Consider the following 14,218-nt stretch of genomic DNA (forward strand, 5'->3'; position numbering starts at 1 on the left):
TCATTTAGCAGTTTTTCAAAGTTTGCTGAGAGAAAGGAAAACAAGTAGACAGCTCAGAACAATGTTATTTTTTGTACTTCCTGACCAAAACACATTCCACGCATTAAAATCTATTTTTTCCAAAAACAAAATTCAATAAAAGACATATAATAAGCGTAAGCTTTTTGAAGTCTTTCGGCTTGTCTTTTATGTTTTTTTTTTCTTTAAGTTGTTTTTTTGTATCATCCCTTTTTACTATCCCTCTGAGAGTCTGATTAGAGGATCTCACCTTGACTTGAAAAGCAGATAGCACAGTACAGGTGAGAAAAGGTCAGATCTACATACAATCACTTACAGGTCTGTGGGCACTGGTACAGTGCAGTGGGATTGACAAAGAGTCTTTAATGTGCATCAGAATGGTGAAAACAGTTTCAGGCTGATGCACCAAAATGGCAGAAGTAGTTTAAGATCGACACACCAAACTGGTGATTCTACAGTGTCATATTGTTGCACTGTCATGGCATTTCAGCAGATTCCAGACCAATGCACCATGATGGCGTCTGCACGTGTTCAGCTGCAAAGTCTTAGTCAGGCCACCGTGTGGACCGTCTTCGAGATGATCACACATTTAGAACCCCAGATATCGGTAAAACAACACCAGAGAAGAGAAAACTCAGATTGGACTCCCACATCGTGAAAAGGCAGAAACTGGAGAAGTGGAATCTTCAGATATCCACGGAGAGGGGGCCTTTTCAAAACTACAAGGGGCTGCTGTATGTATTCCAAGGGCTACAGACAAAACTATTGTTACATATGCCTTCATAAAATAACTGCCCCATAATTGCTTAGTAGTGTGAACCCCCTGGAGTTGTTTGATGGCTAAAGACACCATCAGTCATCCACCAGTGGCAGCCCTGGCGCTCACAGGTAAACAGAAGTGCTTCCTGTGGTTGGAGTACTATAAACTAAACCCTCCCAGGTGGGGTTTAGATAATAATAGTCAGGTCATTTCAGCAGATCTCCATTATATGAGGCAGTCCTCATATCATAAAACGGAAACAATAAAAAGAGATCCCCTTTCACACATATCCCTCAAAATAATCCCCCAAACAATCACAACAACAACAACAATAAAGCAAAGATTCAAGCCGCCCCCCGCCCACCTCCCTCTTTGCACCTCACCAGCATGGTTTGCAGGAGGATAAGAAACCCCAACAGACCTCCACCTCCTTCGCCTTCTCCACATACAAAATGGACACCCCGGGAAACACCCAAGCAGAAACTGAAAACATAAAGACTCCTATGTACACGGATCTCTATCTTCTGAGCCATATTGTATTTGTTCTACTATCCCATGACCGACCCTCGACACCTCGCCTCCTCCTTCTCTTCTACCTCCTCCTCTTCCTCCTGAACCAACCGCATCCTTAGCAACTCCTCATATAGAGGTGCCCCTGTCTGGATCATTGCCATATCCAAAGTTGGGTCCTGGACCTGTGGGCTGGTAGGGGATGGAGGACATTGTTTTAATGGGGCTGCGGAAGAAGCCACCGTTGGGGGCCCTCTGCCTGAAAGGGCCAACTCCGCCAGTCCGGTGGTCCTGGAGGACGCTGCCGCCACCGCTACCGAAACCAGCAGAAAATCCAGCAGCGGCTTTGGCAGAGAGGCTGCGGCTGAGGGTCTGGATCTGCTCGGGGATGAAGGTGGTGGTGGTGATGTGGGTGTTGCGGAAATCGCTGATCTGCTCGAGTGCCTGACGCGCGGCAGGCAATGCATCCATGTCAAGGGGTGTTAAATCGACGGAAGAGGTGGAGAATTGCTTGTGGGGGCTTTCATCCTCGGTGCACAAGCTGTTAACCCGGCGGTGTAGGTGCTCCAGGTCGATCTCCTTATCGTCCTGCAGGTTGGGAGGGGCAGGGAAAGGAGTAGGATGGAGAAGACAAAGCGGTGGTGGTAAATGGAAGAAGGGAAGAATGTGAGGTGGGAAGGAAGGATGAGAAAGGATGAGATAGCAGAAAGATCCAGGGACAGACAGGAGAGAGGGATGAGGGAACAGTAGGAGAAGGATACGAGAGTCGGAGGAGAGAGATGGCGAGAAGTAAGATGAAAGGGATGAATCAAGGAAAGTTGGATAAAGGAAGAAAAGGAAAGAAGGGAGGTAAAGGAAAAGGAGTGAGGGTAATGCAAATTGAGGAGTAAGGAAATGGAGAGTACAGTGAAGGAAACAGAGGAGAGTACGTGCAAAGAGGATATATTTTGAAAAAGAGTAAGTGGACAAGGATGGGGTGTATTTGTATTCAGCAACAGGGATGCCATCCATCCGACCAATATAAATGGATAGTAAGAATAACAGTGAAAGAAGGGAAGGCCGTTGGACAACGCACATGGTGGAATGATGAGGGCAACATGGCGTGCATGTGGCCAAAGAAAAAGTTTTGGCATGATAAAAAAAAACAAAAATCAAGTTTAATTTAATTGCAACAATTAAGTGTGACAATGAGAGTTGAGCGTGACACGAAATTAAAAGTAATGAGGAAATGTTCGATGGTCACAGGGTATCATGGACGTGACAGGAAGCAGGGAGAGCAAAAAGAGAGGAGGGGAAAAAATGGAGGGAAGGATAGAGAAGCACACTCTGAGCTGTGGTCAGGAGAGAAACATACACACACTTCTACAAGGTCTTTAAGGGAGTGCAGATAATCTGGAATACACACAGAAAGCACGCCGCCATCATGCTGTGTGCTCTGCGATTCCAGGGTGCTGGGCGCTATTGTCGATATAATAAATAGAATAGAGATATGAATGAAATATAAATAGAAAAATAACAACTTTCCTGCTTCTCGTTCATTCTGGCCATCATGCCAAAAAAATTCACATTGAGACTGACATCTCATTTTCAAGAGAATTTTTTCCAGGCCACATACAATTCAGCTCTTATGCCTTATTTATCGACTGCACCATAGAAAAGCTTATGTAACGTCTATCAAACAGTGTTTGACAGCCTTAACAATTCCACCTTAAGACGAAGCACAGACATTAACTTAAGCTTTAACTTAACTTACAGTATAAGTTAAATGAAACTTATTTGGACTATATTCACATGTAAATAACTTATCCACATAGTCTAAAGGATGGTGACACTTAGTGAGAGGTGTTGTCATGCTTTTACTGGATAGGGAAGGGTGGTGCAACGGAGCTGGGTTTGCAATGAATGAGGTGTGGATATAGAGAGGAGAAGGTCTAGGTGAAAGGTGTTGGAGAGAGTTTCCAAAACTTTTTTGAAATTTTTGCCACACAGACACACAGACACACAGACACACACACACACACACACACACACACACACACAGACAAACATACACAGACACAGACACACACTCTCACACACAAACACACATGGCAATGTGCTTCTCGAGCTTTGCGGATGGTACGAGTCTCAGAGGTAGGTGGTGGGAGGTGTGTGTGGAGGGGGGGTCACATTATTTTAGGTGTAATTTTGGTGTTTTACACTTCATGGAAATATTGTTTGAGTAAAGTCAAACAGGGTTCTGTGAGGAAGGGAGTCACATTACTAGGGGTAAAGACAGAGTTACTGACCGTGTCCTTCAGGTCTGGGGGGTCTGGAGGGGGCTCTGGACCTACTGTATGTAGCTCACGGACAGAGGGGACCGACAGCGGTGCCCCCTGGTTGCCATCTAAGGAAGGGACAGCGGAAGGAAGGAGAGGACGAGGGGGCGCTAATGTTTGTCGTGACACTATCATACACACACTGAACGTTAGAGGGAGGGGGTATCGAAAGGGTAGAGTTGGTATCAAAGAAATGACGAGAAGTGAGAGAGAAGAGTGAATCACAAATGGTCAGTCGGCTGTCTGTGAAAGGAGACTAATGGGTAGCTATGAGGAGTGACCGAAAGGGGCTGAGGCAAGGAAAAGCGGCAGGGCCTGAGTGCATTTGTATTACTGTGATGGAAGGTGCAATGTTTTCCTCCATTATAACGCCCACTGTATTACAGAAGAGTCAACACCATCACCCAAATGATAACGACCTATACTGACATAGATAAAACAATACATCTAGTCTGAAATGTAAATATACATCTGTAATTTATTGTGTTATGCAAAGGCCTTATTTTGGACGACAAAACCAAGTTTAGACTAAAAAAGGGTTCTTGGCTTCACTTTCTACTATGAGGTTTTGTAAAAAATCTCTATGTTACATAAAATAAACACTCCATTGCAGGGATATACCCGCACATATAACTTTAAAGAGTATGTAACTGTGATGTCTAGTCACAGATAAAGCTCTATTTGCCTCTAAATAGAGAGACAACACCCTCTAATGGCTGAAAGGCATCATTGCACACATAGTGAACTGGCACCATGCCAGGTATATAAACGATTTTGAAAGAGGTACACTTGCTTCCAGCAGAGAGCTTTGCTCCTCTGTGAACACCAAAGTTTGAGTCCTGCTCCTTGATGTCCATCATTTCTCTTGGTACATTATCATTCATATATTATGGCATGTCAAATAGCATCTATCTTCAAGCATTACTAACCAAAGATTTATTTTTATCCTCTATTGTATGTATAACCTTGGGGTGGGAGGTGAGGTGGTGAAGGTGGTCATTCTCATTTTGGGGGCGAGCTCGGAGGGGTTGGTGGGTTCGTAGGAGTGCTGCACGATCAGGGCGCAGGGAATGTCGCAGCATGCTGGGGGCTGGTAATGGGTGGCGGTGGGGACAGTGGTGTTGGCGGTGTTGGGGGTCTGGTTCTGGGTCTGACCGCCCAGGGCAAGAGGGTGCTCGTTGGGGCTGTGAGGGCACGGATCGGCAGCTTGCCTGGCAGATGGGCCATCTGCCTGCGTCTGGTGTGAGTGTGTGTGATGTGCGAGAAAAAGGAAGGAGAGAGAGAGAGAGAGAGGGAGGGAGGGAGAGAGTGAGAGGGTGATGGGAGAGAGATGTGGAGTAATTCATATAAATGTGTTTGTGTGTTTGTGTGCATGCAAGTTGAGTGGGAAGATTCAAACAAGCCAGAAAAAAAAAGAAGCCAAACAGACACACCGGCAGACACACAGGCAGATAAACGTCAGACGGGCGGAGACAGAGGAGGGATGAGTGACAGACAAGATCAGGCAGATGGAAGGGTGGCAAGGTGGAGGAGAGAGAGAGAGAAGTCAATTGGAGAGACAGACGGGTGGGGGGTGAGCGAGAAGAAAGACATGGCAGTCAGTCAGCACACACAAGTTAAGCAGGTCGTTCTGTGTTGTGTCCTCAGAGAGACATTCACACAGTCGTTATATACCTGGAAAGGGGAGATGTTTAAATGCCATTTTGTATTGCTCTCTCCCTCTCTCCCCCTCGCCCGCTACACCCCTCAACACAGAGTACTTATCTACAAAAACAAAACAAAAAGGCAATATGAGAGCTTTGAGCCACAGTGAGACAGATCATTATGTAGAGTTAGAACGAGTAGGCCGGCAATTCCCATCCGAACCACAAACTTCGAAGAGCTCAGCTGTTTTGGGTGTACCAAAGAGGATGATACACAAGGAAGTGCCCGCTCTTCTCATGCTAAATCTATGGATTATGCGAAATATCAGACATGGTCAAAACCACAGATGTTACCATTATGGAAGAGTTCTGACAATGACAATTATTTCTGTTCTGTCAATAAGCAGCATTATTAGTCAGTCTCACTTTTGACCTTTTGGAGATGCATTTGATTCCAATGACAGAACTCCTCCATACAAACCTCTGGTAGAACATATATAGGCCAAAAAAGGGTAAAGCAATACAGCCGCCCTGTTATGAATGAAATGGGCCTCAGACACTCATCTGGACATAGCTTATCAATAGAATCAAGATGTCAAATTTTTTGACTAGCTTCCAAAGCAGTGTTAAAGACACCATTTTTCCATAGATTCCACAGCACTATCATTATGAACATACCCAGGCACCAACCCAGAATGAGTTTGGATGCTTCTGAGCACAGTAAAAGAGTAGCAATACAGAGGAAGATGACTAATTTCCAAAAATGTAGGTAAAATGCATATTTATGTGTCACCGAATGGAATATATTCATGATATAAGAACTGTAGTGCCCTGTTGTCATCATTCATTTCTTTAATGCGTGAACGATGTCTGGATTTGTGAGTGCATGGGTGTATAAGCCCGGTAGGTAGCAAACTGTTCACGAGAAGCAGACTCGTAGATAAAGATGTCAGCCATTCCACAACACAGAACCAAAGCACAAACACAAACACTGACATAAAGCCCACAGTCAAAAGCAGCTACCACAGCGTTACAGCATACAGTATGAATGCAAAGGCATGTACAGACATGTAGAGTATGTAATTATGTTTTAGTATGTATAAGAAACACAGAGACACAAACACAGCTTAGTTGTATTAGAGTTTGAACAGCGGGTTGTGGGTTTTCATGTATGCAGGAAGCATGTGTGTGTGTGTGTATGTGTGGCAGGTGGGGATGGTGTTTTGGTCACAGTCTGATGGATGAGCGTAGTCATGATCGGTGCCGGTATTTAATGGTTTGAAGTGAACCGCATCCATCTTGAGTTGCGTGTCGTTGAGAGTAAGATCCTTGGCTGCCGCCAGTGGGAGAGGGGACGGCGATGAGCTGAAAACCACCGGGGCTTATGAAGCATGTTTATAACAAAGCCGAACAAACGCATGTCTTGCATTCATGGGTTCATGATATGGCATATCTGACACAAAGTCTGAGCATTCGTTATACTGACACAAGCCTGGCATGACGGAAGAGGCGCGCTAAATGTGAGGCAATGATAAAGTGTCTGCATGCAGGTGAGAGTGCGTGTGATACTGCAAGAGCGGCCATATTGGGGAAGCTGTTTGTCATCTTCGGGGAGGACAAATGAGGGTGAGTCTATTGATCTTCGAATTAGAAATGATCAGCACTGTCAGTGTACCTTTGAATTGATAACCCACAGGTCTTATTCAACCAACCCAGTGACAAAACTGCTCTCAATACGCTTCAGTCCATTTCACGTTTGTGCACTTTCTCATTTTAGATTAAGCCAAGAGGAGAGTTAGATCGGACAGTATGCAAGCTCTTTTAAAATGTTCCATGCAACACTGTGGTTTTAATGGTGGTTCAAATGGAATATTAAACTCATAATAGTGCAGAAAACCATGCAAATCACTATGTGGCTGGTATTAGCTTACACAATAAGCCTAAATCTGTCTATCACAATACGGTACCTCACTGCGTTGGAGTGGGGCATTGGGAGTAGAGTCCTCATGCCAAGTCTGCACTCCCAATTCATATTCCTCGTGCCAATGTATCTTGCTAAGCCAAGTTTTCTAGACCCACGCATAAAGAGTGGGTCACCAGGCTTTCCTATTTTATCCGAAGCTTGCAAATATGCAAAGAGATCTGCATTATCTTGGCTCAGTGTGGTGGTCTCAAGTGGTGCTAACATTCACTGTGACAGCAAGACAGAGGCCAACGAGTTCTTCATTTAAACTGACAGAGAACGAGGTGTCTAGCGGAGTTAATTACAAGCTTTATGGTTTGCTTCACTTTATTAATTTAACTTAAGGAAGTTGGATGACATTAAATACACTAGACTTACTCCACTGGCCATGACTAAGGCCAAATTGCATGCAGGGGCAGAGTTTTCCCCGGTCGATAAAAATGCAACATATGCAGTTTATCTAATTAGCTGCTTTGAAGTTGACTTAAATTTGTCTTCCTTCCTCCACTGAGTCAGGACATGCTGCAGTGGTCCCAGCTTGACTTTTCTCCTACTCGCTTCTCAGCAACCATCTTTGCAGCTGGTCGCCCACTTGGAAAAATTATGCACAGATGGTTTGAGATCTGAGTTTGGTAGTCCTGCTGTTTTTACATGTGACAGGATGATTATAGAAAGAAATAACAAGGAATATCTCAGCCTTATGCAAAACTTTGATGAGGTGAGTTGCATTTTTAAGTTGCTTTTACTGACAAGTTGTTGGTTTTATCCTTGAAAGAAAAAAATTTGCTCGACGTGTTGTCCAAAGTCCGAAGGCAAAACAGCGTCAGAAAACCACGTCTCCTCAAAGGCCTCCATGTTGTTGTGCTCGTGTTGTACACATGAAAAGTGATGGCAGCAGTTGAAGCAGCAATGAAAATAGAGAGCTTGAGAGAGAAGTTCACATTCTGCCTACTCTCTCACCCCCACACACCTGGCCACTCACTGGGTGAGGTGGGCGCGCTTGCCGAATTGCTGGTTCGGAAAGTTCCAAAAATTGTCGGATGCAGCCATCCCCAGCCAGAGAGCAGTGGGTGCAGGAGGTTTCAGACGCTGTTTGATGATCCGACAAGCACTTTGTTTGAAGCATACTGAGCCCTTGAGGTTCAGTGGTTACTCTGAGCCAACCTTGAGCTACACCAACAGAAATCAATAGCTCAATGCTTTGATTGGGTGAAGGATACATGTCAGGGGTCATCTATCAAAAACAACTACGGCTGACTGAGCCAACTTCATTTTCACCATGGAAGCACAAAAGGGGATAATCTAATGATGAAATATTACTTTGCACTTTAGTTGGATCTCCCATCGCTGTGCTCCCACTGCTAGCCCAATGCTTTGTTTTGATTTGTATTCAAACAAAATGTTGCTCTAAGCATAAGGAAACCAAGTAACTTGAAAAGCACAGGCCGCTTTTATCATCACTCAATGAATCACTGGACTAAAAAGAGCATAATCATTGACTGGAGATACATACATACGAAGTGCACCCTGTCATCCATTTGCAACTTCTAAATCATTAATCGTGATTTCCATATGTCAGTTACTGCCTGACGGTTTGTTATGCAAAACCTCGAACAAGATCTACACAGAGAATCAAAGACTATCACCGTTTAAATCCCTGCTGTCCCTCCTGCTCACTGTTGCGACGCCACTCCTGCGCTCAGTCAGGGGCTGATTCCACTGGCTGCTCTTAGTGGCTAATGAAGATGGTGGGGGGCGTGTGTGTTTGTGTGTGCTGCAGTTGAACCACACTGTGCTTAACATGACTTTGGGTTCAACCTAATGTTTGGTGTCTTTGTGGCTGCTCGGTGGCAGACATGACTACTGATCTGAATGACGGATTAAAGCTGGTAACTGAGCAGGGGGCTGGAGGTAGGGGGTATATGGTGTGTCTGTCAGCGTTGCTGCCTGATCAAGAACAAAATGTTAGTCGGGTGCCGGTGTTGCAGCATATAATGTCGGACCCTCCAGACATTATTATAAATGTTATTTTGTGACCCAACATGTTTAACAGACCTATTTCTGGCTGAGCTGGGAGCAGCAATGTGGTTTCACCTGACTGGGTCTCAGAATTGATGACTGTGTTTCTTATTATTGATTGCTTAGGCACAGAATCCACAGAGAGATGTATACTCTCTGTTTTAATCATACTATTGGATCTCTACATGATAGGCGGGAGCATGGACAGTAAATACATATATATAGAGAGAGCCATATCAAAGAAACTAAATTAAGCCTAAGAAGACTGAACCGCACTCAGTCGGCTGCTGAACATGTTGCTCTATTCTCACTGCAGCTTGTAGCCAGTTTAATTGCACATCAGGCCAGATGCACCGGGATCGTGCACGTGGAAAGCTGATTGAGATAGGAGGAGTCTGCATGTGACTTTACAGCTCCTGCAAGTCTAGCCTTAAACTAATTCACTTTCTAAAGAGGAAAGAGGAATCCACACGGAGCGCAAGCAAAATTAAACAATTAAATAAATCAATGAGCAAACAGCTCAGACGACAAGTGATCAAATCACTTGCTGCTGTTGAGCAGTTGCAAGCAGTTTGCAGGTGGTGTATTGGACTGCAGTCAACAGAGCTGTGTGAAACTTCCAAGTAGTTTGTGAAACAAGCCTGTTTACACTACAGTGGTCATAGCTGATAAGGCACATCAATTAATTCACCTAATTGAGTGCAAAACAAACCCATTTCAGTTTTGTTTGTCGTATACCTACAAGTATTTCTGTCTTTAATGTAAAAGATGCCACAGCCACTCAGGTCACATCATTACTATCCCTCGGGACAGTTCATTGACAATTTCTGAGTACAAGACATCTTACCCCAAAAGCGAAAAACTGTAGTGATGTAGCAATGCAATAATCCGAGATAATGGATCAATGTTCGACCAGGAGCAGCTCATTTAATCATTTGGAACCTGTGGTTCATCGAGTTTTCATGTTGAAACTTTCCTCTAAATTACTTTCCAGATGATTGGTGTTATCAGTCTTTTATCATGAAAAGTAACCTGATCCGACACTAAATCATCCAGGGTAGAGCAACAATTTCCATTCCCATCTTTTTGTCATCTTTTCTAATTTATTCTTGGTGGAACTTTAAATTAGCATGACACCAAAGATTAAGGAGATGGGACAGGCTTTTCTTACTGGTTTCTGGTAGTCAGAGTCATGCAGAGATCACTCAGACAGTCCTAATTAGAGTAATGGCCAACCTTTTTCCCCCATTAAAGCTCATTTTGGTAACCAGGCAACAATATCTATAACACACTATGGTAAACCATTTAGAACACCTATTGTCTGATTAATAGTGAATAGGTCTCATGATTCTAAGGGCTGGAAGTTGAATAATAGGTTCAGAAACCATTGTCCACAAGTTAAGATTAGCCTGCCTTTATCAAATGGCAGTAATTTACCTGATGGCAAAAATGTTTTCTGCTAAAATGAATCTGTGCTGCCTCATGCCTAATTTGTTACCAACACATAAATAATTAACTCTAAACTAAAAGTGAAAATATTATTTCACACATAATTACATTTCTTTCAGTTCATCAGAGGCATGTTTTGCATTCCAGATTTGCTACACTTTGCTGCAATTTCACAGTTCTGTTGAAAGTTATTTAGTTGAACACTTTCTCCCTCTGTGTTTTGATAAACATAGCAGTAGGCATGGGAGGAGGCGAGGTGGGGTGGCGCTGGAGGTTGAATTGGAAGGCTTGTCAAATCCCTTTGTGGATAAAACAGCGACTGAAATGGAGAGGTTGTAACAATGGCTAGCACTCTGTTACGTTCTGGTGAAAAGGGCCTGAGCTTGTGTACTTACAATCCGTTAATAGAAACGCAACTATACAAGTTGCCATTTGGGGCTTTCTTTGAAGATGTTACCATTCTCGTCTACGGAGGAGCAAACAAAGCCAGCGCATCACAACAGACTGCAGGGTTTCTACAAGGGGAAGATGTTGGCAGAGCCACTTTGATTGTCTCAAATGATATCCCTGCTGAGGTGATCAACCGCACATAGGCTGATTGGATATTTCACAGGGCGCTGCTGCTAATTTACGAGGTGGAGTGTTGCCACTGTTTTGGAGAGAACGCTGGTATAAATATCCATGTTTAATATTGTGAGTCAGTGTTTCTGACTCTGCCTTGGTCAAGGCACACTGCAGCATTCCAACAGGCCCTCAGGCTGTTTTTGTATTCTGCTTTTAACGTTGCCAGCGTCTTCTTTTCTCCCAAACATTCACTTTTCTGAAAAAATAAGTGGTTGATTACCCTGCTGACACTGACGCATTTGCCTCAGTTTGAATTAATCGACACCATCAAAATAGTATTAATAAAACATGAAAAGAAAGAGGTGAGATTATGCAGGACACCAGCGGTAGCAGACGACTGAATACATTACTGGATAAATGTAGAATAATGCTACTGAATTATCCATACTGAGGATCTGGATTGTGATTATGCATTGTCAGGCTGGAAAGAGATTTTTTTGTGTGGGTACAATGCAAAGGGGTCTTGGGAGAGTGTGTGTTTTCACTTTGATGACATGCAGCCACATCAGCTCATTCACAGTGCCTAAACTCCCCCACTATGTGTGTATAATGTATGTATGTGAATCATGGATATGTCACCCGGGCCATCTAATATGATGCCACAGCTAATGTTACATATCTTATTTGGCATCAGTATAAATTGTACTTTAGATCAACTAATGAGGACTGAGAAGGAAAAACACTTGAGTAAGACGAGAATATCTCTTTGCTCAATAATTTTGATTGCAATTTGCAATTTGAATGTAGCTTTAATTACGCAAGCAATCAGAATTAGCGACATGACAGGATGCTTTATAACCTGTCCTGTTTGACCTTTCTTTCCCTTACTAGATTTATATACACAAAAATATGCAAAGATCAATGGCAGTTACATCACTGGAGATCTAATGGAGCACCTCCAGGATTCTTTTTGACAGAATGTGCATGTGCTATCAGGATAGTATCGCTGATGTTGCATGTGTGCAAATTTAGTTCTGGGGAAGTGACATTGTGAACAAGGGAGGATTTAAGAGGTTTCAGATGCTGTCAGTGTCCCAACTCCATCATGAAGAAGACCTCATATCTCTCTCCCTCATGCATCCTGACTTGGTGGAGTTTTTTCATCTTTTCACCCTTGGCCACAAAGTCTAAAATTTGCATCAAGTAATTGCAACCCATAAGCTAAATCCATCATCAGTCCCATCGTCATCTGCCCACTCTTACTTTATTTTACTTGGGATCCATTGTGGGCCCTAAAACTCCCTGTGTTCCCCTCTGAGTCACCCATCAATGTCCCTACCTCCTTGGAGGGGACCCTGGATCCCTTCCTCCGTGACCACCAGCTCTCCACCATGGCAATGAGGCAGGAGAGAACCACTCCGGCTGCTAGGACGCAGAAAACGCCAGCGAAGCTGTGGATGTCCAAGGCGTTCCCGCGCTGTCGTGTCTGGACCGAACTGTAGAGGTCGCAGGGGCTGTCCTTGGGCCACCACTTGAGTTTCAGTATATCCATGTCCCCGTTCTGCTGGAGCTCCAGGATTCTAGGATAAAAGTAGGACACACGAGCATGTGAGCATAGAGCAATGTTAGCCTACATATCAGTCCTCTAATGTGAAATCAGATAGTTTACAAATCTTTGTTTTTTGTAACTCCAAGTTTCTGGAAGTTGAAGGAGGTCAGCACAAACAGTAAGCATACATGAAGAGGCAGACATACATGAATGAATGTTTAGATGCATGAATGAGCAACAAGCTAGCAACATTCAGAAGAGTAAGATTACACTGTCCAGAATGAGCATTGTTACTACGTGTGACAGCTGATGGCGTCTGAGTGTCATTTTCCAGATAAGAAAAACAAAATGCCTAAAAACAGTCATGGAGAATGAAAGATATTAGCTCAAGTCAATTGCACAGACCCTGACAACACTGCAGCTTTTACTGCAGTTGCTATAACTCATCTGCTCCATTTGAGGGCAGTGTTTGCCAGTGAAAATCCTCCCTGATCCCTGACAACCATATTGGGCTGTCAAACTCATTATGGCTAACATTAATATGTTTTGCAGCACAGCGCGAGTACACTGCCACAATGTCATTATGCAGCCGCGCTTTAGTCCCACGATTGATGGCTTCAGAGAGGATACAGCTCAGAGGTTGATGGGGTCCCTCTGTTAGCCTTCAGCTTATTATTTAACTGGGTCGTTCGTTTTGGTTTGGTGGAGAGCTGCACACACACAGACAGACAGGCGTACAGAGGCTCTGCTAGCATTCGGCTGGATATTTAACAGGCGATGGAGGAGAGAAGGGCACATGGAAAGGGAGAGACAAAGAGGAAAAAGGCACTCTGGGAATGTGTGGGTGTGCATGTTTATACATATACCTCCCTCATAGGCATAAACACACAAACACAGACAACAAATAGATGCAAATAATCCCTCATAGATACACTAAGCCACCACACTGGCTAACACCAACAGGGCAGATGCACATGAACAAAGTCACAAACTTGATTGCATGCATGGCCATGCAAACACACATATATGTGCATAGAGACAGATGTTTGCAATTATCCGCAGAACTTCCTGGGGGCAAACGCCTCCAATTTCAATGACAGCATGCTGATATGAATGACAGTGCCCATCTCTCATCTTCATTTTCTCCTCATACGGAATACGCAAATGGACTGAAATCAATCAAGAAATGCAAATGAGCCCTGTAGACAGTTTACATGATTAATTCCATCCAGAATAGCTGGAAAAAAAAAAAAAACATGGCTCATTTTAATGTTATTCAGCTCAACAGATTCAGCACGTCATCCCTTAACCACGTCACTCTCATTTAGGGACACCCTCTTATCACTTCCGGGGTTCTGCTGAGCTGTAGGAACTGGGTAGCTACATGGTTAAAATGCCAGCTGTGGTTGCAACTGATGGGAAGGA

The 14,218-nt window shown here is 43.8% G+C and overlaps 1 protein-coding gene across 1 annotated transcript in view; it reads right to left on the minus strand.

The window, feature by feature from the left end:
* Positions 1 to 1,417: 1,417 nt before the first annotated feature.
* grid2 (glutamate receptor, ionotropic, delta 2) overlaps positions 1,418 to 14,218 on the minus strand; it is a 478,236-nt gene continuing 465,435 nt past the window's right edge. Inside the window, exons 15-16 of the mRNA XM_041937698.1 lie at positions 12,584 to 12,824; positions 1,418 to 1,876 (exon numbers count right to left, since the gene is read on the minus strand). Of these exons, the coding sequence (XP_041793632.1) occupies positions 1,418 to 1,876; positions 12,584 to 12,824 (700 nt within the window). The remainder of the gene's footprint in view (positions 1,877 to 12,583; positions 12,825 to 14,218) is intronic.

The sequence above is a fragment of the Chelmon rostratus genome, chromosome 5 (assembly GCF_017976325.1).
Source record: "Chelmon rostratus isolate fCheRos1 chromosome 5, fCheRos1.pri, whole genome shotgun sequence".
Classification (NCBI taxonomy): domain Eukaryota; kingdom Metazoa; phylum Chordata; class Actinopteri; order Chaetodontiformes; family Chaetodontidae; genus Chelmon; species Chelmon rostratus.